We start from the raw sequence: 23,903 nt of genomic DNA on the forward strand, positions 1-23,903 counted from the left end.
TTTTTAAAAATAATGTTTTTTATGTTGATTATGATCAGGTCTTTACAAATTCCATAATCATTTATTATGGAAAATATCAGTTATTAATAAAAGATGACTGGATATCACTAAAATGTCAACTATGTTTCAAAAAGTCCTGCAATTATATATTGACCCGTCCAGAATGACTTGAAAATGATCCATAATTACAGAAAGTACAGAAAGACATGAAAATTGTCCTAAATGACTTGAAAATTATTCAATACACACAAAAATGATCTAAAATGACAAGAAACGATCCAAGCTGGCACAAAAGTTGTTGAAAATGACTCAAAAATTGTCCAGGTCAATCTATAATTGAGGGACTTTTGAAGATATATCTGCATATATTTTGATTAAAAGTTTAAAAAAATGCTTTAATGTTCATTATAATCATGTCTTTACAAATTCCATAATAATTTATTATGGAAACAATCACTTATTAATAAAAAATGACTGAATATCGCTAAAATGTCAACTAAATAGCCATCTGAATTTAATACCAACTACCTTCTAATTAGCTAAACAATAATAATAATAATAATAATAATAATAATAATAATAATAATAACTTTATGTGTGTAGAATCCTAAAGAAGAACATTTACAAAGTGCTTTGACAGGTAGAACATAAAAAAATGAGAGAAATGTATAGAATGGATAGCTAATCAAAAGCTAGTTTAAAGGACGACATCACACAAAGGGGTTAGGAGAGAACCTGAACCTGAACAGAAAATAAAGGATAGAAATAGATGAAGATCAGGAGGTTAGAAAGAGGGACGACAAGCAGTGGAAATCTTAAAAGGCATAAAAGAGAACTTTACTTGAAGGCACATCTAGATAGATAGAATCTATCTATCTATCTATCTATCTATCTATCTATCTATCTATCTATCTATCTATCTATCTATCTATCTATCTATCTGCAATTCCCCTCCACTCCAGCAGGTGGCGCTGTGCTGACAGTTCCGGTCCAAATGAGTTGAACAGTTGTGTGTTCAGCAGCGGTCCTGTCTCTCTGTACTTTCTAGAAGCAGCGGCTGAACTCTCCTGCAGGATATTTATTCCCTTTAACCAACAGAGCACATTCTATCCCAGAGATGGCCAGAGGAAGCCGCAGTCGTCCTTCAGCTCCAGCCAGGTAAACACTTTTATTATAATTTGTATTAATTTAAAATAACTTAGTGGTGTTGGAACATTGCATGTGGTCTGTCGAACTTACTAATTCAGCCCATATGAAGACTCAAAAAGGACATAAATACATGGAAAGTAAAGTGGAGAAAGGTTGTTTTGAGTCAATTTTGCGTCATTCAGCTGAACTTTACTGAATTATTGTTGCGTCACCGAGACCATATGTCCAGGTCGGGTCTGAGCAAGGTCACTAAGGATAGCTGGTAAAGTCGGAAAGATTCACAGATTCGCACTTCCGGTAACAATAACTCGCTGTCAAAACATAAACGGTGCGTCTTTCCCGTCGTTGTAAGGCAGACAGTGTGCTTTAAGAAAAGTTTAATCAGAAGTAGCTGTCTTTAATGCTGCAGGAATAACGTTAGAGTCTATGAGGAGTGAACAGGGACCGTCTGTAAATTATAAAACCACCGCAGCAGCGAAGAGAGACACAAATATTCAATAACTCGGATACACTGGCGTCTCACCAAAATCACTGCAGCCTTCAACTGGCTAGCGTTGGTCATACTACAACTCTCGGTTTGGTATGAAAATATTAATCACAATAATCCCTATAAATTGTCCTAAAATGAGGAAAATACACATTTATATTGACAATAATCCTCAAAATTGACATTTTAAGAACGTATATAATAAATGAAGTCCCTATAAATTATCCTGAAATGAAGAAAATACACATTTATTTTGAAAATAGTCCTCAAAATTGATCTTTTAGAAGTATATATTAAATTTAGTCCCTATAAATGATCTTAAAATGAGGAAAATACTAGCAGTTTCTGGGCCTCGGATATTCGGGGGGGGGGGGGGTGATATTCGGATCTCAAAATTAATATCTGGATACCAACATCGGGACCGAATATTCGGATATTCGGGTCCAGCCAGAGAAAATACAAATTTATATTGACAATAATCCTGAGAATTGACATTTTAAGAGTGTATATATTAATTTTAGTCCCAAAAAATGATCTTAAAATGAAGAAAATACACATTTATTCTGAAAATAATCCTCTCAATTGATCTTTTAGGAGTATATATTAAATTAAGTCCCTATAAATGATCTTAAAATTAGGAAAATACAGATTTATTTTGAAAATAATCCTCAAAATTGACACTTTAAGAGTGTATATATTAGATTTAGTCCCTATAAATGATCTTAAAATGAAGAAAATACACTTTTATTCTGAACATAGTCCTCAAAAATGACATTTTAAAAGTGTACATATTAAATTTAGTCTGTATAAATGATCTTAAAATGAGGAAAATACACATTTATGTTGATAATAATCCTCAAAATTTACTTTTTAAGAGTGTATATATTAAATTAAATTCCTATAAATAGAGTAAAATGAGGAAAATGCAGATTTATATTGAAAATAGTCCTCAAAATTGACATTTTAAGAGTGTATATATTAAATTAAGTCCCTATAAATGATCTTAAAATGAAGAAAATACACTTTTATTCTGAAAATAGTCTTCAAAATTGATCTTTTAGGAGTATATATTAAATTAAGTCTCTATAAATGACCTTAAAATTAGAAAAATACACATTTATATTGAAAATAGTCCTCAAAATTGACATTTTAAGAGTGTATATATTAGATTTAGTTGCTATAAATAGAGTAAATTGAGGAAAATTCATACATACAATAAGATATAAATATTTTTTCATAATTTTGAGTGCACACTAAATGGACTGTTTGTGTTTTGCTCGTAGCCCAGCTCCATCCCATGTCCCGGCACCTGCTCATCCACCTCCGGCCTCACTGGCTCCGGCTCCGGCTCCGTCCCAGGGACCCGGCCTCATGGCCCAGATGGCTACCACCGCTGCTGGGGTGGCCGTAGGTTCGGCCGTGGGCCACGTCATCGGCAGCACCCTCACCGGAGCATTTAGCGGGGGAGGCAGCAGCAGTGCAGAGCCAGCCAAGTCTACACAGCAGGTAAGAGGGTTAGTCCAGAAGATCTAACCTAGACTAGCTGGAATGTAGGTTCTTCAAATAGGCCACAACTGGGTTGGATGTAAGTCTGACTTTCCTGCAAGTAAGGAAATGCTGCGGCCAAAGTAGAAAGCCCTTGAAGAACAGTTTACTAACTCGTCAGTAGGTCAAGCCTTGATATTAGTAATATGGGAGGTCCTCGACTTACAGCGGAGTTCCGTTCCTACTGATCTACGTAAGTCGGTCTTCGCCATTAGTCGGACGAAAATGTAAACAAGCCGTTCTGTGCATCTCGATATCGATCAGTTCTTTGCAGAAGTCATGAATACCAATGACTTTCATACATGTATGAATCATTTATTTATAATAATAATAATAATAATAATAATAATAATAATAATAATAATAATAATAATAATAATAATAATAGTAACAACTTTATTTATATAGCACTTTCAAATCAAAGTGCTTTACAGGGCAAGCAACAGATAAAATACAATAAAATGATAACGGATAAAAACAATGGCTAAGAAATAAAAACAATGGCTAAGAAAATAAAAACATTGGCTAAGAAAATAAAAACAATGGCTAAGAAAAAACAAGAACCTCACAGTTAGGATTCATATACAACAGAGAACAAGTGGGTCATTAGCTTAGCTTTGAACGCCTCTACTGAGCAAGCTTGCCTAATGTCAGACGGAAGAGCATTCCATAAAGTTAAATAAAAAATTAAGTAAAATGCCCACGCACCGACTGTCTTCTTTTTAACTCCTGGGAAAGACAGCAGACCCGTCCTCTGGCAGCACAAGGACCTTGCTGGTTCATATGGGACTACCAGCTCCTTTAAATATGATGGTCCAGTGCCATTTACGCTTTAAATGTTAAAAGAAATATCTTAAAATCAGCTCTGACATGAACTTGGAGCCAATGGAGTGATACTGACACTGGTGAGATGTGGTCATATTTCTTTGTTCCAGTCTGAATGTGGGCTGTCGCATTCTGAACCATCTGTAGGCTACAAAAGCTCCTCCTAGGCAAGCCAGACAGGGTAGCATTACAATAATCCAATCTAGAAATCACAAACGAATGGATAAGAACCTCAGCATCCTTAAAAGACAAGAAAGAGCGAATCTGAGCAATCCACCTAAGATGGAAGAAAGCTACTTTTGCCACCTCTCATATGTGGAAGACAAATCTAAGAGAATGATCAAAGCTCACACCAAGGTTTTTAACAGTGTCCTTGCACTGAATGATGCCATCATCTAAGGTCCACACAGCGTTATTGTTCAGATGATTTAGTCTTTCTGAGCCAATCGCCTTCATCTCAGTCTTGTCTGAGTTTAATAATCAGAAGTTTGCTGCCAGCCAGGTCTTCACAGCAGCCAGACAGGCCTCAAGCTTCAGTATATCAGACCAACTGTCTGCAGTAATTGGTGCATACAGTTGCAGGTCATCAGCATAAGAATGGAAGGCAATCCCAAAAGAACGTATGATATCGCCCAATGGCACCAAGTAAAATGAAAACAACAAAGGACCAAGAACAGACCCCCTGTGGAACCCCATACCTGACTGCCTGCTTCCCAGAGAATACATCGTTGTGTTGGACACACTGAGATCTATCGGACAAATATGATTTTAACCACTCGAAGATAACAGAATATTGTAACGGACTGATGTCGTTGTTGCGGTCCATCCATCCATCCATCCATCCATCCATCCATCCATCCATCCATCCATCCATCCATCCATCCATCCATCAATCATCCGTCCATCTGTCCATCCATCCACCCACCCATCTATCCATCCATCCATCCATCCATCCATCCATCCATCCACCCATCCATCCATCATCCATCCATCCATCCATCCATCCATCCATCAATCAATCATCCATCCATCCATCCATCCATCCACCTATCCATCCACCCATCAATCATCCATCCATCATCCATCAATCATCCATCCATCCACCCACCCATCCATCCATCCATCCATCCATTTTCTTCCTCTTATCTGGAATCGGGTTGTTGAGCCAGCAGATGAAGCAGGTCATTCCAGACGTTCTTCCTCCCACCAACATTTTCCAGCTCTTCCTGGGGGATCCCGAGACGTTCCCAGGCCAGATTAGATACATAATCACTCCAGTGAGTTCTGGGTCTACCCCGGGGTCTCCTCCCAGGCGGACGTGATTGGAAAACCTCCAAAGGAAGTCTCCCTGGAGACATCTGAATCAGATGTCCAAACCACCTCAGCTGATGTTGAGGTTTCAGTGTTTATTGTTCAGTTCTAGATTTACCTAATGTCAGTGAATGTGCCATGTTTAGTTAGCTCGCCTCTGATTGGCTGAGAGTCAGCAGTAGAGAGAGCTGGGAACGGTGACTAATTCTCGAGCTAAGTTATGGGGTTTTTTGGAGTTATTCTGACGTTGGCTACGACCCACAGTAGAACCCTCTCTGCTCATTTTGTTTCTTTTTTGGTCATTTTCAGTCCATTTTGTGGGCATTTTGTGGCCATTTTCATTCTGTTTGTGGTTCATTTTAGGTGTTTTTGTGGTCATTTTGCAACTTTTTGTAGTTATTCTGGCGTTGTCTATGGCCCACAGTAACATGTGTGATGGTTCAATAAACCACCAGAGCACCAGATAAAGTCTCACTCATTCATCACAGAGGGACGCTACAATATGTTGACCTGTTTTTACAACTTGAACCAGTTCTGACGTAACGCCAAAACACCGTAGGTCGAGAATGTTGTAAACTGAGGACCCCCTGTACTTGACCAATTGAAAAGCGAGATTATTTGCTGCTTAGCTTGTCTCTTGTTATCATTTCTACTGGATTAGCCTGCAGAGATACTGGGGTAAGCAACACAGCGACTTCCTTACCCGACTTGCACAACAACATCCAGCTCTAGGCATACATGACTGAAGGCTTGTTTCATGAAAAGATTTAGGCCAGATAATTAATGAAAATGCGGCAGCGCTTTGACATTTGAACAGATTTTAATGCCATGATGGGGGCGTTGTCGTTCCAGGAGCCGCCCCGGCTGTCCCCAGCCCAGCTGGGCCCCTGTCACTTTGAGGTCAAACAGTTCCTGGACTGTGCAACCAACCAGCCTGACCTTACCTTCTGTGAGGGCTTCAACGAGGCGCTCAAACAGTGCAAGTTCTCCCATGGTGAGTTTGTGGTGGACATTGGATAGACTCGTGTCTTTCAAAAATGGTTGGTGGTTCTTATCCCTCCAGAACAAACTTTGCTTTCACATGATAACAGGATTTCAGTGTTCATCATGTTCTCCCACACTTTCTTTTTATTGTCTAGGTGTGACATCGCTGGTGTAAAGGAGGACAGATGCATCCCATCATCGAAACGTGTGACATACATCACATGATTTTTCTAGTTGAAATGAATGAAAATGAACATGCCCATGCTGAACGTAAACCTCAGGCAGTGACTGAAACGTGTGAAATGTGTTTGGTAATGTACAGTGATGAACCTTTAATAAATAGCTGCTATCTAATTTAACATTCCTTTGGCACATGTCGTCATCATTTCTGCCATGTAATGTTTCTTAATCAAAGAACTGTCCTCAACTGGAATATCTCTCATTGTTTTTGATCATCATAGGCACTCAGACTGTACTGGCTTTGGAGATGCATCTCTGCCACCAACAAATTGCAGTGGAGTTCTTGTCATTTGCCAACAAAGAAATTATTTCACAGTGTGCTACTGTTTAGAAGATGCTGAATTTGGGCTGACCCAACAGTTGAGTAGTTTAGGAACAAACCACCTGCATGTCCAAGAACAAGTCCATGATTCATGTTTCACATTTCACATTCACACCTACGGACAATTTAGAATCACCAGTTAACCTCAGCATGTTTCTGGACTGTGGGAGGAAGCCGGAGAACCCGATGAGAACATAAGAACTCCACACAGAAAGACCTCAGGACAGGAAGTGAATCCAGGACCTTCAGGCTGAGGTGTTCTCCACTGGACCACCAGAGCAAAAATATCTCGAGAAAAATGTTTTTGCAGATGAAATGGAGTAAGGTGTTAAAAAAAAAAGAAAAAAATCTTGCTCAAAATGTATTTAAAAACAGAAATAAACCCTCTAAAAATAAATCATCATACAAAACAATCAGTACAGCCAAAATGACATTCAACGTATCTGCAACTATTACTTTAACTAGCCAGAACTGAGTGTTCCTTTTAATTAGTCCGATAAATTTATCTTAAAATTCTGACTAGTCACAGTGGAACTATGACTCGTCAAAATGATATCTTTCATTTTAATTCCAGATAGTGAGCTAATAAATGGATTAACCTTGCCATGTCAACACACTTCTGATGTAACTACAGATGTCTGCCTGGTACAAAACGTCAAAACAGTAATACTAAATATCTGCTATTACATAGTGATGAGATATCTAAAACAAAATTTAGACAAGTCATAATTCTTGTTCAAGATATCTACAAACTTAATTGCAGATACCTAAAACAGTGTAAGGTTAGCTACCTTGAACTGATTTCAATTAAAGACATCTTGAACTGGAATTATGACTCGTCAAAGTATTATCGCAGTAGGATTGACCCTGGAGCCCTGAACCAGCGTGTTTTTTTTACACAACAGTACACCTAACCATGACTGAACGCCTGCATGATTATTTTGTACATCATCAGGGCTCCACACTAACTTTTCCATTGGTAGCTCTGGTTCTACCAACTTTCTTGGTCAGTTGCCCCTCCCTCATCTCTTTATTGTGGTTCAGCATGCATGCTGATGAAGAGCTGTTTTTGCATAACTGACTTATGGTGCATTGGCTTTATATCTGTAAAAGGTTTTAATCTGAAAATGTTTTTATTTTGTCACCAGTGCTCTTGTGATGTCAGTCATAAACTGGGCACAGACTAAACACTGAACATCTGCTTATTGGTAAATACTGCATTTTACAGATGTTACCTGAACGCCTTACATGCTCTGACAGGTGTGCCACCTGAGATTTGTTGGAAAAAAGTGAGAAGAGTGTTTTTAAATGTCAACACCAGCTGATCCCGTTTAATCAGTCAGAACTGATAAAAGATAAACCATCATGACTGGATGTGGGGGTACTTTTTCTTCTTCATCCTGTACCTGAACACTTTTATCACCAGCTGTATGACCTCTTTTGTTAGTCTATTTTATATATATATATATATATATATATATATATATATATATATATATATATATATATATACACACATACACACATATCTATAAAGATGAGCAAAATATATGCTAATATATTTTTTGTTTAAATAAACATTTTTTGTTCAAATATTTTTTATGTATACATTTATAATAAATAATAAATTTATATACATAATAAAAAAATATTTACAAAAATAAAACTAATGCATTTTTGCAACAGTGGGTTTTATCAGTTTAATACTGTATCAACGTCTCATTACATTCTGGGTTGTTGAATGTTGCTGTTGCTTTAAGGGGTGTACAATAAAGTTTTTGGTTTTTTTTTAAAGGTTAATGGCCGATGGCTACATCCGGTTCTTATTTCCAAACAAAAGCGTCAGTCTGACAATATTCAAATCTCTCCCTAGTTGCAAAACATTACAGAATGAAAAAAAAGGATATATCTGCTCTCTGAAATGTAAAATAATATCAGATGATTATTAATTATGTGAATTTATTGTGTAGTAGGGGATTTATATCCCATGACTAGAATATCGTTTTATTCTTAAAATTATACAAAATCATCATACTGATTTTGATTACATATTAATTTTGATTACATATTAATCCATATTAATTAATTAATTAATATTAATCCATATTAATTAATTAATTAATTAATTAATTAATTAATTAATTATTTAATCCATATTAATCCATCCATCACTACAGAACAGAAAAAACAAAAAACAAACAAGCAAACAAACAAACAAGCAAGCAAGCAAACAAACAAACAAACAGACGGGTCAGTATACAATTGAGGGCCTTTTTGTATCACAGTTGACATTTTAGTGATATCCAGTCATTTTTTATTAAATGATTGTTTCATAATGAATAATTATGGAATTTGTAAAGACATGATCAAAATGAACATAAAAACATTGTTTTTTTTAAAAATTTAATAAAAATGTATGCAGATATATCCCATAGACTTCAAAAGTCCCTCAGTTATAGATTGACTTGGACAATTTTTGAGTCATTTAGGACAATTTTCATGTCATTCTGGATTAATTTTCCATCATTATGGATCATTTTCAAGTAATTTTGGAAAAAATTTGAGTCATTTTGGACAATTTTTCTGTCAATTTCAACAAGTTTTATGTCAGCTTTGATCTTGTCTCAACATTTTGTATCACGTTTGTGTCTTTTGGACAATTTTCAAGTCATTTCCAACAATTTTTATGTCAACTTGGATCGTTTGTCGTCATTCTGGATCATTTTTGTGTCTTTGGGATAATTTTTGAGTCATTTGGGCAAAATTTCATGTCATTCTGGACTAATTTTCCGTAATTATGGATATTTTCATGTCATTCTGGACGGGTCAGTATATAATTGCGGGACTTTTTGTATCATAGTTGACATTTTAGTTACATCCTGTCTTTTTTTTATTAATAAGTGATTGTTTCCATAATAAATAATTATGGAATTTGTAAAGACATGATCATAATGAACATGAAAACATTATTATTTATTTATTTTAGATTTTTAATAAAAAAATATATGCAAAACGGACTTCAAAAGTCCCTCAGTTACAGGTTGACCCGGAAGCAGGAGTTCAGCAATTCCATATACATGACACTTATTTTGAAAGTCCTGACCTCCGGAAGTATCCGCCGTCCTGTCTCAGGTCTCCATAGCGGTGGTGTTCTCCGGATTCCAGGCAGCAATTCTCTCAGCAAGATGCCGTTCATCGACCTGCAGACTAACCTTCCTTCCAGCTCGTTTTCTGAGGACTTCGTGAAGAAGCTGAGCTCCACCATCGCTGCGGCTTTGGGGAAACCAGAGGACGTGAGTAGAACAGTTAGTTTCCACTGGCGCTCCAACAGGTCACATGGAGCTGACAATCAGCTGGTTCTTCCACTGGTTCCTGCAGACACCTTCTGACAAGGGATCCGACACATCTGAATAACATCTGTAAAGATGTGATGATGATGAAACGTATTTTTTTATTTTCTTCTACTGATCATTGTTGTCAGTTTATTTATAAAGGAACACCAATAATGTATTTAATTAAATCTCTGATAAACTCAGGAAAAATAAGTCAAATATCATGAAGTTTGTGTCCTTTGGTACCTGTTGACCTTAAACTGTCTCCATGATGACCTCCAGCTCTGAGAAAGAGATCTGACACTGATTGGTTAGAGGAAAAAAAGTGTTTATCTGCAGTCTGAGTAAAGATTACAGCAACAATAAAAGCCCTCAGAGAGCGCAGTCCTCCTCCGAGGCTGCTCGGTCCTCCTCCAAGTCTGCTTAGTCCTCTTCCAAGGCTGCTCAGACCTCCTCCAAGGCTGCTCAGTCCTCCTCCAAGGCTGCTTTGTCCTCCTCCAAGGCTGCTTTGTCCTCCTCCAAGGCTGCGCGGTCCTTCTCCAAGGCTGCACAGTCCTCCTCCAAGGCTGCGCAGTCCTTCTCCAAGGCTGCTCGGTCCTCCTCCAAGGCTGCTCAGACCTCCTCCAAGGCTGCTCAGTCCTCCTCCAAGGCTGCTCGGTCCTCCTCCAAGGCTGCGTTTTTGGACAAATGTGGAGATTTGTTAAAGATTTCTGTATCATTGCCGGATAGCGGCACAGCATCACTGTAACCATGACAACAAGTGAACACTACGTCAGCTGACGATCATGATTGCAATCCTACTACAAATCCACCGCTGAGGACTTATCAGGACTTATCCATCAGAAATGATATGACTCAGCAGCCTTGGAGGAGGACTACGCTCTGAGGGCTTTTCTTGTTATCTCATGTGATATGAATTTGTATAAAATGGTTTATATTCTTGGTCAAATTTAGATATTTAATAGATTTACAGTAAGTTTAAAGTGTTCCCTACCAGTGTGAGCTGTGCTATTCAGAGACTGCATTTGCTTTGTATTGTACTAAAACTAAAGCTGATTGTTCATTACTTACTAAACATCTGGGCAAAGAGTTTTATGTACATGAATACATCTTTTGTGTGTACTGTAACCAAATCTGTCAGACCTGTTTTTTTTGTTTTCGAGACTTCCACGCTGCATGTCTTTAGAGGCCTGGTGCACACGTGCAGATTCTATTCTGAATGGGTGGATTTAAATAGAACTGTGGCTTTGAGGTGGTTAAATGTGCACACTTTGCTGTGATAGCTGAGGTTTTAAAATGAAGCGCTGCATATTTCTGTTGGGATGTCTGAAAGCACCCTCTCTGACGTTAGTCCTGGTGTTGGTCTTCCAGAGGATGAATGTGGTGGTGAAGCCTGGGCTTCCCATGCTGATAGCCGGCTCCTGCTCTCCATGTGTGATGCTGTCGGTGGCGGCTATCGCTGTGACCGACACCGCCGACAAGAACAAGGAGCACAGCGCCAAGATCTTTGAGTTTCTCACCAGAGAACTTGGTTTGACTGAAGACAGGTGAGCTCTGCCTGCACACTTATCTTGTTCTTAACCCAAACCTCTTCCATTGTTTTGCTACAACAGCCCTGACTCTCTTCAACAGTCTGAGTGATCGGAGGTTTCTAAGCAACATATGTCAATAATTCCCTAACTGAGAGCATACAACCCTTTAAACTGCTTGGATGTATTGCTTGAACAATTAATAACCCATACTGTAAGAGTTGAGCTGTTGTTTCCAATGACTCTGCCCCAAAATGTTCTGGAATATTGCCAGAAATTTTATGGGATGCTTCCTTGAATTTTTGGGGGAATTTTAATGAAATTTTCTTGACATTTGATAGAAATTTGCCCAAAGTTTTCCATGAATTTGTCTTGAATTTTCCTGGAATTTCCCCATTAATTTTATGGGAATTTTCCTGAAAATTTCCTCAAAATTTTCTGGAATTTTATGGGAAAGTTTCTGGAGTTTCCCCAGGAATTCTATGGGAATTTCCCTGGAATTTTCTGGAAATTACCCCAAAATTTACCCGAATTTTTTTTTTAGGAAAGTTTCTGGAAATTTTCCTGAAATTTTATGCAAAGTTTCCTGAAATTTTATGCAAAGTTTCCTGAAATTTTATGGAAATTTCCTCCAAATTTTCCTGGAATGTCATGGCAATTTACCTGCAGTTTTGTGGGAACTTTAAGGAAATATTTTCGGAAATTTATGAGAAATTTCCTGGAATTTTATGGAAATGTCCCCAAAATGTTCCGGAATTTTTCCACAAATTTTATGGCAATTTGTCTGAAATTTTATCTGGACCCAAAACTTTTCCATTTTTTGCTATGACAGCCCTGATTCTCCTCAACAGTCTGAGTGATCACATACAGAGATTTTAAGCAAAATATGTAAATAATTACCTCACTGAGAGCATACAAACCCTTTAACCTGCTCGGATGTAGTGATTGAACATTTAATAACTTGTACTGTATGAGTTGAGCTGATGTATAACTATACTTCTAAAGGGTTCCTGTAGGCTCTGAAAGTCAAGAAGAAGAGCCAATACCAGCATATTAAAGTCATAAAATACTAGTTAATGTGTAGGAAAATGGCATATGCATGTTTTTTGTGCGTTGTTGTAAGGGCTACCCTGGCAACCAAATGCTTCAGACTGTTGTGTTCATGTTTAGATGAATGCATTGACGCTGCGTTGTGATTTGCAGGATCGTTCTTCAGTTCCACGCACTGGAGCCTCACCAGGTCGGGAAGAAAGGAACCGTCATGAGCTTCTTGTGAAGGACGCATCATCTCACTAACTAACTCCTGAAAGAAGAAGAATCTGCATCAGATCAGCAATAATCACACACTACAAGGTCAAAAGTAGTTTTACCAGCTGCTGACTGTTGTCAGGACCACTGTCTGAACTGAATGCTTTAAAACAGGAAGATTAAAAGACCTGCGACTGTTTAACGACTGAAAGCATCTAGAGATTCACCTACAGATGTTCTTTTTGTCATCATTTCATTCAAAAAGGTACATTTTCTTATACTCTGTGTTCACTACACATAAAGTAAAAATATTTCAAGACTTTTTTTGTTGATAATCGCTCATACCTCATGAAAATCAGAAGTCCAGTCTCTCAAAATAAAACAGTATTAGGTTACAGTAAGCTACAATTCAGACAGTATAGATACTGTTAGAATAATAACTGTATTATAAACAGCTCAATTTTTATTGATTTGAGAAAATTTGAAGTTATTTCTGTTGTTCATGAGCTTAAAGCCATGACAGCAAAAGGCTTTAAATATATCACTAACATAGAATATATATTAGAATATATATTCTCTGTTAGTGAACTTAAATTTCATATGAAAGTTTAAGTTTTTGAATGAAATTATGAAAAAAAAACTTTCACATAATAGCTTCACCAGTATTTTACACACTATTGATGTCATACTTCAGATTTAAAAAATAACTGAAGTCAAAACCCAGTTTATTTCACTTTATAACGCAGCAACGCTTCATATTGGTTTATATTAGCTTTTAAACATCTCAATTTGAAAACAAAGTCGACCTCTTGTTGATGAGAGCAGAGATCTTTGTTTTTTTTTTAAAAATACAGTTTCCATATTCTGCAGATTCATTTGTAGGAACAAGGACCAAGCTAATGTCCTATTTTTAACGAGTGAAATTTAACTTGTTTTTGTGGAAAAACCATGAGAGAGTCATATTAAAAGGCATCTTTAAGTCATACTTTAAATATGGGACCATGTGGGATTTTTTCCTTTTTGATTGTGCCACTTTCATTTCAATAAATTTGAAGAATTTTCATTGAGTTGTCGGTGTGGAGATGGAGTTTATTGACCCCACAGTAACTTTGCATTCAACCAGCAAAAAAATTGAGGTTAGTAGAAGAACACTGTATGTAAAATTCTTGAAATTTTATGGGAAAGTTTCTGGAAATTTTCCAGAAATTCTATGGGAATATACCTGGAATTTTCTGGAAATTTCCCCTAAATTTTCCTGGAATTTCAATTTTGCAATTTTTTTGCAACTGCAATTTTGTGGGAACTTTAAGGAAATATTTTGGGAAAATTCTTGGACTTTTCTGGAAATCTCAAAATTTTCTGAAAATTTTCCTGGAATTTTATGGAAATTTTCCTGAAATTTTATGGGGGGAATACGTAGAGTGTTGAATAATAAAATTAATTCATTGCATAGATATAAAAAATAAAAACACATCCAGGTCACTTTGGACTCATGCTGTGCAATAAAGGGTTAAAATAAGAAGAATCACCAATGTGGCCAAAATCGTGTTGGAATACGAATCTGAATTATATTGAAATAGTGTTCAAAACGTGTTAGAGTAAAACGATCAACGCGTTAAATTTACTTTTTGTTGGTTCAAAGTAAATAGTTTATGTTGATTCTTTAAGATGCTGCCACAGCAAATACTTCTGATGCAACCAATATGTTTTTTCTCCACAGCCTATTCAACACACAAGACTGAACACTTCTTCTCATGTAATTGTTCTATTTTAGAACAAAACATATCAGTTTTCTTTTTACCCTTTTCCACATATTTGAATTTGCAAACCCTTGATCCTCTTTCAAACAGCCTATCTATGAATGTGATATATTCCAAAAAAATGAAATGTAATAAACTAAGGTTTGAATCAGGGTTCCAACAATTAGAACCTCCTTAAGGAGTGATAGGATGGAACCTTTCTGATTTAAACCTCCAACAGCTGTCGAAGCTCTGCTCTGCTGTTGAAGAGTGTGATGTCGTCATGACAACATCTACAGATCACTCTAAGATCTTCAGAATAAAGCCTCAAAAAAGATCTCCAAATGATTCAACCCAAAAGTGTCCGATGCAAAAAGATTCTCCAAGAAGCCCAACCTTCCATCCCAGGATCTACAGGTAACTCTGCAAGGAAAAAGGCTTCACTGTCCAAAAAGAACATCAGAGGAAAACTTCAGTGTGTCATAACTAATAAATAGTTAACGGGCAGAAGATGTGAGAAAGCCCTCAAACATCTTGTAACTGTGAGAACATCTGCAAGAAGCTATTTCTGCTAAAACAGGCTACATTTCTGATGGCACATCTATTGATGTTCATTTTCCTTTTGTGCTGTCCAAGTATAGTAGATGTATCCATCGGGACTGTATCAGAGAGAATCTAATGTTTCCTCATCCAGATATGCCCATAAAGTAAACTGTTTCTATGGAATGTACAGATTTTTTCACGTACTGTATATAAAAAAAATCTAGTGAGTTTTATCTCATTTCTAAAAGCCTTAAAATACAATTTTGAGTAGCTGAAAAACAAATGTAAACATGGTAACCAAATAAACTGTCGCTAAACACAAACCGTGACATATTAATACTGTAGCTGCACATATTCAGCTGGGCAGGCACCTTTTTATAGAGAGCAAAAAAATGGCAAAACACATTCAGTTCTGTCAGCAGTAAATGTTCGAATATGGTCATATCGTATACCTTATTATAGAAGATATGTTCTAAACCAGGGGTGTCCAACATGCGGCCCGTGGGCCAAAAGCGGTCCTCCAGAGGGTCCAATCTGGCCCTCAAAGTGTAAAAATTCCAGAGAAGACATTAACTGCAGATTGTAAATTAGTAAAACTATAAATTTAAAATCCTTTCTAGACCATGACAAGTTGTTTTGATCAGAAAGTAAAATACTGGATTGTTCATTGTTCTTTTGTTGTTTTTGTGTCTCATTTTTGTAATATTGTGTCTTGTTTATGTTGAGTTTTGTCTTTTTTTGTCTGAATTTCTTTTCATGTTTTTGTCGTTTTGTGTTTCCTTTCTGTCTCGCTTGTGTTTTTTGTCTGATTTTTTTCATTTTGTGTGTGCTTTATTCGTTGTTTTGTGTGTCATTTTTGTCATTTTGGGTTTTTTTTTTGTCTCGTCGTTTGTCCATTTCTTTGTTGCTTTGTAACTTTTTGTCAAATTTTTTGTCTTTTTTATCTTTCTTCATGTCGTTTGCCAAATGTTTGGTCGTTTTGTGTCATTTTTGTCATTTTGTGTCTCATTTTTGTAATATTTGTCTTGTTTTTGTTGTTTTTTGTCTGACTTTCGTTTTGTCTCATGTTTTTGTCGTTTTTTCTCGTTTCTGTCATTTTGTTTCCTTTTGTCTCACTTGTTTTTTGTCTTATTTTTGTCATTTTGTGTTTTGCTTTATTCGTTGTTTTGTGTTCCATTTTGGTTTTTTTTTGTCGTCTGTCCATTTTTTGTTGCTTTGTAATTTTTTTGTCTAATTTTTTGTCTCTTTTTTGTTTAATTTCATGTCGATTGTCTAATTTTTTGAGGTTTTGTGTCTCATTTTTGCAATATTTTGTCTTGTTTTTGTAGGTTTTTTTTGTCTTTTTTTATCTGACTTTTGTCATTTTGAAAACTGGTCCGGTCCACTGGAGATCAAACTGGGATGAATGTGGAAGCTGGACTAGAATGAGTTGGACACCCCTGTCCTTCGGCATCCTTCTGGTTGCTGGATACCACTTACTGTATCTCTACGAGGTGTTTTCACTGGTTTGTTTCATGTAGTTTATCATATTCACTTACATAAACTCCACATCCTTTTTGTTGTACAGTGGTGTTACTCTCTAAAGAAACTGGGAGGCATGCCACATTATTGCAGTTAGCATACAGCTACTGAAACTAAACAGGAAGTATTCTTTTAAGGCTAAATGAAGCACTCCTCATGTTCCATCACCTTTATGAATCTGCCAAAGATCTTTTGTTGCAACCAATCATTTGAGAACCGGTTTCAGATCTTTCAGGAGACTGTGCATATTGAGAGAAGTTTGAATTACAGTTAATAATATCATGATTTTAGAACACAAATGTAAAGTGAAAAGTAAGATGTTATTCAACACCCCAGACATTTTTGACATTCTGGCAAAATGAGCAACATTCCAACTGCAGGCGACTAAATCATGTAAGGTTAACAGTTAGTTTATTGAAATATAATACCAAAGCAAAAATCAAGATTCAATTCATAATCCATCCAAAATTTCAACCTTTTTACCAAAAGCAGGTTGCAAAATGATTCAACCCCCTATAAACAATGCTTGGTACAGATAACTGCCGTCCAACCCTAATCCATCCACCTGTATGAATACGTTTAGAGGTGAATCCAACAGGGACACATGCTGAACATTGAGTGATACTCATGTCTATAAAATGGGAACACTTTCTCCTCTAGCAGCACCATGGTTCAGACCAGAGAGACATCCTGAAGTTTAGAGAGGAGATAGTTGCTTTGCACCAGAAAGGAAATGGGTCCAAGAAGATCTCCAAGTTCTAGAATGTTCCCAGAGACTCTGTTGGAAGCATCATTGGTAGTTCAAAGCTACCGGTACTGCGGCTACACTACATGGTGGAAAAAAGAAGCTGTCTGAGACATCAAGATTCTTGGAGACGGATGGACAAGAACCCTCAGCTTACTGCCAAGGACCTGCAGGAAGATGTGGCTGAAGGAGGAACTGATGTTTCTTCGGACACAGTATGCCGCACACTCCATGCTGAAGGACTTGATGCCAGATCCCTAGACGGACACTGCTTCTGAAGACACACCACAAGAACAAAGGTCTCCAGTCTACTAGAACCAACCTGTCAAAGCCACAGAAGTTCTGGGAGACTGTTCTATGGACTGATGAGACCAAAGTAGAGCTCTTTGGTCCTATTGATCAGAGGAATGTCTGGGAGGAAGAATGAGGCCTACGAGGAGAAGAACACCCTGCCTACTGTGAAGCATGGTGGTGGATCTGGGATGCTGTGGGGCTGTTCTGCTTCTGATGGAACTGGGAATCTCCAACATATTGAAGGCACCATGGATTCAGGAAGTACCAGGATATTCTGGACAAGAAGGTCCCTTAGTCCATGGAAAAGTTGAAGCTTGGGCGTAACTGGACGTTCCAGCAGGACAGTGACCCCAAACACACATCAGAACCAACCAAGGCTGGTTAGAGAAGAAAGCCTGGAAGGTTCTTTAGTGGCCATCACAACCTCCAGACTGAAACCCAGTGGAGAACCTGTGGTGGATCTGAAGAAAGCTGCTGCAGCATGTGGATCTGAGAACATTGCTGAGCTGGAGACCATCACCAATGAGGAATGGGCTGAAATTCCCAAGGAGCTGCCAGAAGCTTGTTGGAGATGATACCTCCTGTACAGCAGGTCATTGGAGCTGAAGGATTCTGAAGATACATCCTCATAGGAGCTGAAGATACAGCCTCATAGGGGCTGAAGATACAGCCTCATAGGAGCTGAAGATACAGCCTCATAGGGGTTAGATCATTCTGCAACCTGCTTTTGGTAAAAGACAAGTTGAAAAAGTTTGAGTCACTCTGGACAAATTTTCTGTCATTTTGGACCATTTTCAGCTTGTTTTGGACGGTTTCAAGTAACTGTGGTCATTTTTTGCATAATTTTTCAGTAATTTTAGACAAATTAGTTTATTGTCTTGTGCTTAGCATGTTTGGGCTAGTTTTGAGTAATTTTAAGCAAATTTCAAGTCAATTTGAATAAATTTTGAGTCATTTTGGACCAATTTTGACTCGTAGAATGATTTTTTCAGTCATATTGGATGAGGCCTTAGTCATTTTGGATTCATTTTCAATCATTTTGCACAATTTTTTAACCAGTATGGTCAAGATTTGAGTAATTTTCAACAAACTTCGAGGCATTTTTGGACAAATTTCTGGTCAATCTGGATGAATCTGGGGTCATTTTGAAAGAATTTTGAGTCATCTTGGATGGTTTTTAGTGATTTTTTTTGTCATTTTGGACAGCAAATCTAGTTAGCTTGTTCTTCTTAGCTGGTGTGGACTAGTTTTAAGGAGTTTTCAACAATTTTTGGGTCAATCTGGATGTTTAAGGTCAATTTAGGTACATTTTGAGTCATATTGCATGAATTTTGAGTCATTTTGGACCACTGGAGTGCTGCCAGAAGCTTGCAGTTGGAATGTTGCTCATTTTGCCAGAATGTCAAAAATGTCAGGGTGGTTGAATTACGTTGCATGCAGCTGTAAACCCAGCAACGTTTGTATCACAGATGAAGAAGAGGTGGACTGGAAAGGACAGGACGGTTTGATGGTTTGTTCAACAGTGATATTGTAAACTATACACTGCAAAAACAGCCCTACTAGAAATAAGCCAAATATTCTTAAATCTGGTCAAATTTTCTTGTTTTGAGCAAAAAAATCTGCCAATGGGGTAAGCAAAATTTACTTGGCTAGAATTCTTAAAACTAGACTATAAATCTAGTCACTTTAAGACCATATTGTGTCTTAAAACTAGAAAAAATTGTCCAAAATGTAAAAAAAATTTGCTTGTAACAAGCAAATAAACTCTATTATGTAGGAAATATTTACTTAAAATAAGTGTTGTGCTGTCTTGATGAAGCTGACTTTAAGAATGTTTTACTTAACTTAAGAATTTATACCTTAATTAAGATTTTCAGTTAATAAAAAAAGCTTACAATAGGACAAATTTTCTTGAAACAGAACATTTTCATTCTTGATTGAACTGATTTTGAGAAATTATACCTCAACAATAAGAATAATAATTAGCTAAAAGTAGCTTAGTATAAGACACAATTTCTTCCAAAAGGATACGACAAACAAGCTACTTTTTCTTAAATTAAGTCACCAGAAGCATTCTTCATTTATTCATTTTTTACTAAAGCAAATCAGGACAGCTGAGTTTGACATCACTCAAGTCCAACAACTGCATAATAAATCCAACTGCCACTCTCAAGAAGTGCATTTTCCAACTACTTTAACATAGTACTATACAGTACAACGTTGTCAGTCACAAGTACTTATTCCAGATATTTTAACAGGATACAACACTGCAACTGTCAAAAAGTGTGTATTCCATTATTCTAGCAACATAACAATTATGTAACATTCTAGCTGCCAGTGTCAAAAAGGATTCCAGCACCATATGTATGTTAAAAGAAAAGACATTCCCACTGCTGGTTTGCAAAGTATCTCAGAAGAACTAATTTAAAATGACACCAACAAACATGTGGCTAACATTTGACTAACTTTTTTTGAAACACCTTCATGGCATAGAGAAGGAAAAAACAAGAAAAGACAAACTCACTCAATGAATGACTTCCACTCAGCAAGAGCTTTTTTGTAGGAGGGGGTTGAATCTCGGTCATGGATGGAATCTTGAAGAATTTCAGTTTGCAGTACAGACAGTAGTGTGGAAATACACTTTGGGTACGTGAGGTGGAGGGCATAATAATATGCCATGACATAGAGCAGTCCCTCATAAAGATCCTCCCGGTCGAACGTAGTCACTGGTGTGCTTCCCACGGCGATCATGCAGTTGTCTTCAGAGACAAGCACAAATGGACAAGACAGAGGTCGCTGGCGCAGGAAACAATCAGGGTCTTCTGAAGTCTACATGACAGAAGACAAAGAAAAAAAATTAGAAAAAGACCACAAGAAATGCACCTGACTAGAACACTGAATAATAAGATGATTATCAAAAAAAAAAAAACCTAGCCACATGAATCCATCTAAGGAAAATGAATGTGAATGTCGATTGCAAATACTAAACACACCACAGCAAGCTCCAATGAAGCTACACAACACATTTGTAAAAATCACCATAACAAAACAACAATGCATACAGCAGCCTCACCGTAAGGACATGGAAAAGAGCCTCACTGCTGGCACCCAACTTCTTAGGAGGCACAGTGCTGGATGGGAAGAGCTGTGGCAGGGCTCTGAATACAGCTGTGGCATGCTCCACTGGTTTGAGAAGAGTTTTGAGTTTAGAAGAAACAAGACAAGATGTCACCATAAATAACTGCTTATTATGCAATCTCAAAAACTAAAGAGATCAAAGTACTGTGACCATACCTCCATTCAATGTGTTTGGAGGCTTCACGAGTTTTTTCATCACACCATAGAACTGCACCTTTGAGTAGAAGTTTTCCCATCTTTCCTTCATCTCAGAGATGTACCGGGAATTGGATGGTTGAATAATTCTCCGCAATTCATCCAAAACCTGAAAAATACATTAAAATACAGAACGAAAAAAGAAAAAGAAATATGAAAACCATGCCAAGATGCCCCCAAATGTATAATGGGACAGCTAAAATGTGACGACTGTTGAAACAGGGAAAGCAATAACTTACATGATCCACTTCTCTGAAACATGGGTAAGCTTCGAGAATCTTTGTTGGTCTGTCTTGTTCCTTTACAGCATCGGAGTCTATGAAGAGTCTTCTAGACTGAAACTCCAGGTCCATTAGTTGGGTCACTGCAGCTTTGTTCGGCTTCTTGGTCTTGTACAATTGTTGGAGAGTCTTGTAGTGTCTTGCCTGGGTTTTCTGGCTGCTGTAGAAGTCAGTTGAAGGAGCTGAAAGCATAAAGCAGGGGTGAAGATGTCAGAAACAAAATCATGATTTATTGCCAAGTAGGTCTTTACATATTTGCTGTGGTACATCGGTGCATAAATAATACACAGAATGTAAGCAAACAACATCAAAAACATAACAGAAAATACATATAAAAGAAAATGTGTAAAATATGACTGTAGGGAAACATTAGATTTCCAAGTTAACAGTTAGGAGGAACTTGAGAAGGACCAGATTTATTACTTTATGTGTGTAACTCGTCACAATATGGAATGGAATACAAACATCCCTTGAGAAAAAGTGATGCAGTTATGTTCATTTGGTAGTGTTTCAAAATGTTTTGTCTACCCCCAAACCCACAGATGCTTACAGGATGTATTAATGCAATACATACATGCTTCATCACTGCTACCCTGTTGTTCCACTGGGGTGCTGGCTCGAACAGGTGATAAAATAATAGTTGATCCACTGGAATCTCCATCGTAGTCAGTTGTTGCAGCATCTGCATCCCCATCCTGTCGTGGCTTCTTGGAAGGAGGGCCCCTTAGCCTTTCTTGGACTTTTGACATTTGAGAGTCTCTTCATGAGCTTTTTAGCAACGTGCTCCTGTCAGGTACAGATAATGAAAAATTGATGATGATTTTTATCATCTTAAAAATATGATAAAACACCCAAGCTAACACCATGAACATAAACCAAAGTATTAGTGTGCCAATGACTACTTACCCATTCACCACACCTTCCTGTTATCATCGGGTAGTACTCCACCAATCGCTTCGCCATAGCATTCACCTCATGTTTGCTGGGGTATCTGAAGTCCTCAGTGGCTCTTGCTATTGAAATCATGTTAGTCATTGTGTTTCTGATGAGTCGGCAGAAGAGGTCCTTTGATAAAGGCTCAACGTGGTCTGTCCCCAGTCGTTTCTGCTCAAAGTAGTAGCGCCGTGCTTGTTCAAGCTCACTGTCTGTGAAGACTATATATTCTGGGTTGGATATCGTCACAAACTTCGAAGTGTTGGGCTCCTCTTGGGAGAGGTCACTGGCTCTAGTGGTTGATGGTGGTACTTTCTCAGCATGAGTCTCTTCCTAAAATACATTTACATTACACGAACAACTTTAAAGAATTTGAAGAAAACTGCATAAACCAGGAGAGAGTATGGTCCTGTGCAGTGCCAGGAAAAATGTTAAATAAGTACAAATGCTGTACATTTAATACATTATTTGTTTCAAGCCAAAGCACAAGAAGATCACATTCACTCCTCTTAGGCATCTGCTGAAATTTATTTATTTTGTTGAAATAATTACAAATTAATTACTTTTAATTGTAATAATGAAATGTTTTGTCATACTGCAATAGACAAGGAACCGACCTCTTGTTTATTTACCACAAGCCATAGAGCCCGACGCCTGAGGAAATTTTGAGGACCAGGAAACAGATCTTTGATGTCATCTCTGGAGAGTGAAGGCAGTATGTCTTCTCCAATATTTGCATCTGCAACATAGAAGTTCCAAATTATCACTAGATTAATTCAGCCAAATGTAAATAACAGGTGAGGATCTATTTTAGACTGATTTCTACATTGTGACACTTTCTGTACAACTAGCATAGAGTTCTGATATTTCACTGATTACATGCATAAATGTTGCACTCTTAAAACAGGGGAGATAGTAACTGGAGAAGATGGATGAAATGCACACGCAGCTTCATCTTCACTCCTCTATAATGGGTGTAAAACATCTCTTATCTGTTTGTTTTCTGAAACAGAGAGCTTACCTCTGACTATACTGTGCAGTCTAAACAGAGAAGAGATGTACGTTGGAATAAAACCCCAAAGTGAGAATTAAAAATAACTTCAGAAAAGGAAAATAATTCAAATTCTTACTTTGAAAAACTCCATGTACTTCAAAACAATAATTCACATAATGTACCCCACACATTATTGTACATCACATGATGAAAAATAGCTTTTAGGTTCTTTACAGAAACTAGTTTTAACCAGTGCTTTTTAAATGGTCTCATTTACTCACTTAAATGCAACTTAAAACAATGAAAACAATGACAGTAGATGGAGTTAGCTTACACGGTGACCAAGCTAGACTAATATGTTTTACTCCACACTACTCCACGTTAATCATGAACTCTATGTAAAAAAGATTCACTAAAAGTGTTTTAAAGATGAAACAAAGACGGTTACAATCCTGTAACCGTCCCCCACCTCCCCTCCCCCCAACTATGGGCGGGCGGACCGAGCGGCACATGAAGGCCAATGCCATGTCTACCAAACAACTTCTATG

The 23,903-nt window shown here is 37.3% G+C and overlaps 3 protein-coding genes and 1 long non-coding RNA gene across 4 annotated transcripts; 2 read left to right on the forward strand and 2 right to left on the reverse strand.

The window, feature by feature from the left end:
- The first annotated feature begins 997 nt into the window (after nt 1-997).
- chchd10 (coiled-coil-helix-coiled-coil-helix domain containing 10) lies at nt 998-6,660 on the forward strand. The gene is made up of 4 exons (XM_023274283.3): nt 998-1,158; nt 2,920-3,142; nt 6,170-6,311; nt 6,457-6,660. The coding sequence occupies exons 1-4, from the start codon at nt 1,118-1,120 to the stop codon at nt 6,474-6,476; spliced, it is 426 nt and encodes a 141-aa protein (XP_023130051.1). The 5' UTR covers nt 998-1,117; the 3' UTR covers nt 6,477-6,660.
- A 3,308-nt stretch (nt 6,661-9,968) lies between these two features.
- On the forward strand, nt 9,969-14,039 carry ddt (D-dopachrome tautomerase). Its single transcript, XM_023274282.3, has 3 exons — nt 9,969-10,156; nt 11,567-11,742; nt 12,928-14,039. Exons 1-3 carry the CDS (start codon nt 10,049-10,051, stop codon nt 12,998-13,000), a joined length of 357 nt encoding a protein of 118 aa, XP_023130050.1. The 5' UTR covers nt 9,969-10,048; the 3' UTR covers nt 13,001-14,039.
- A 5,335-nt stretch (nt 14,040-19,374) lies between these two features.
- LOC118470462 (uncharacterized) lies at nt 19,375-22,145 on the reverse strand. Its single transcript, XM_035949353.2, has 5 exons — nt 22,003-22,145; nt 21,387-21,610; nt 21,109-21,256; nt 20,888-20,997; nt 19,375-20,643 (listed from the first exon to the last, which is right to left on the reverse strand). Exons 2-5 carry the CDS (start codon nt 21,498-21,500, stop codon nt 20,335-20,337), a joined length of 681 nt encoding a protein of 226 aa, XP_035805246.2. The 5' UTR covers nt 21,501-21,610; nt 22,003-22,145; the 3' UTR covers nt 19,375-20,334.
- A 4-nt stretch (nt 22,146-22,149) lies between these two features.
- On the reverse strand, nt 22,150-23,492 carry LOC129348706 (uncharacterized). The gene is made up of 3 exons (XR_008601357.1): nt 22,979-23,492; nt 22,335-22,694; nt 22,150-22,214 (listed from the first exon to the last, which is right to left on the reverse strand). It is a non-coding gene; the product is annotated as an uncharacterized LOC129348706 (long non-coding RNA).
- Nucleotides 23,493-23,903: the final 411 nt, after the last annotated feature.

The sequence above is a fragment of the Amphiprion ocellaris genome, chromosome 4, assembly GCF_022539595.1.
Source record: "Amphiprion ocellaris isolate individual 3 ecotype Okinawa chromosome 4, ASM2253959v1, whole genome shotgun sequence".
NCBI classification, from domain to species: Eukaryota; Metazoa; Chordata; class Actinopteri; family Pomacentridae; genus Amphiprion; species Amphiprion ocellaris.

Excerpts from the sequence above, each read along its gene's own strand:
- LOC118470462 (XM_035949353.2), bottom strand. The coding sequence starts at position 21,500 with ATGGACCTGGAGTTTCAGTCTAGAAGACTCTTCATAGACTCCGATGCT. Across the intron at positions 21,257-21,386 it reads GTTTCAGAGAAGTGGATCAT|GTTTTGGATGAATTGCGGAG; the intron begins GTAAGTTATTGC and ends TGTATTTTTCAG. Across the intron at positions 20,998-21,108 it reads TCCAAACACATTGAATGGAG|TGGAGCATGCCACAGCTGTA; the intron begins GTATGGTCACAG and ends TTCTCAAACCAG.
- chchd10 (XM_023274283.3), top strand. The coding sequence starts at position 1,118 with ATGGCCAGAGGAAGCCGCAGTCGTCCTTCAGCTCCAGCCAG. Across the intron at positions 3,143-6,169 it reads CAGCCAAGTCTACACAGCAG|GAGCCGCCCCGGCTGTCCCC; the intron begins GTAAGAGGGTTA and ends TTGTCGTTCCAG. Across the intron at positions 6,312-6,456 it reads ACAGTGCAAGTTCTCCCATG|GTGTGACATCGCTGGTGTAA; the intron begins GTGAGTTTGTGG and ends TTTATTGTCTAG.
- ddt (XM_023274282.3), top strand. The coding sequence starts at position 10,049 with ATGCCGTTCATCGACCTGCAGACTAACCTTCCTTCCAGCTCGTTTTCT. Across the intron at positions 10,157-11,566 it reads CTTTGGGGAAACCAGAGGAC|AGGATGAATGTGGTGGTGAA; the intron begins GTGAGTAGAACA and ends TTGGTCTTCCAG. Across the intron at positions 11,743-12,927 it reads CTTGGTTTGACTGAAGACAG|GATCGTTCTTCAGTTCCACG; the intron begins GTGAGCTCTGCC and ends TGTGATTTGCAG.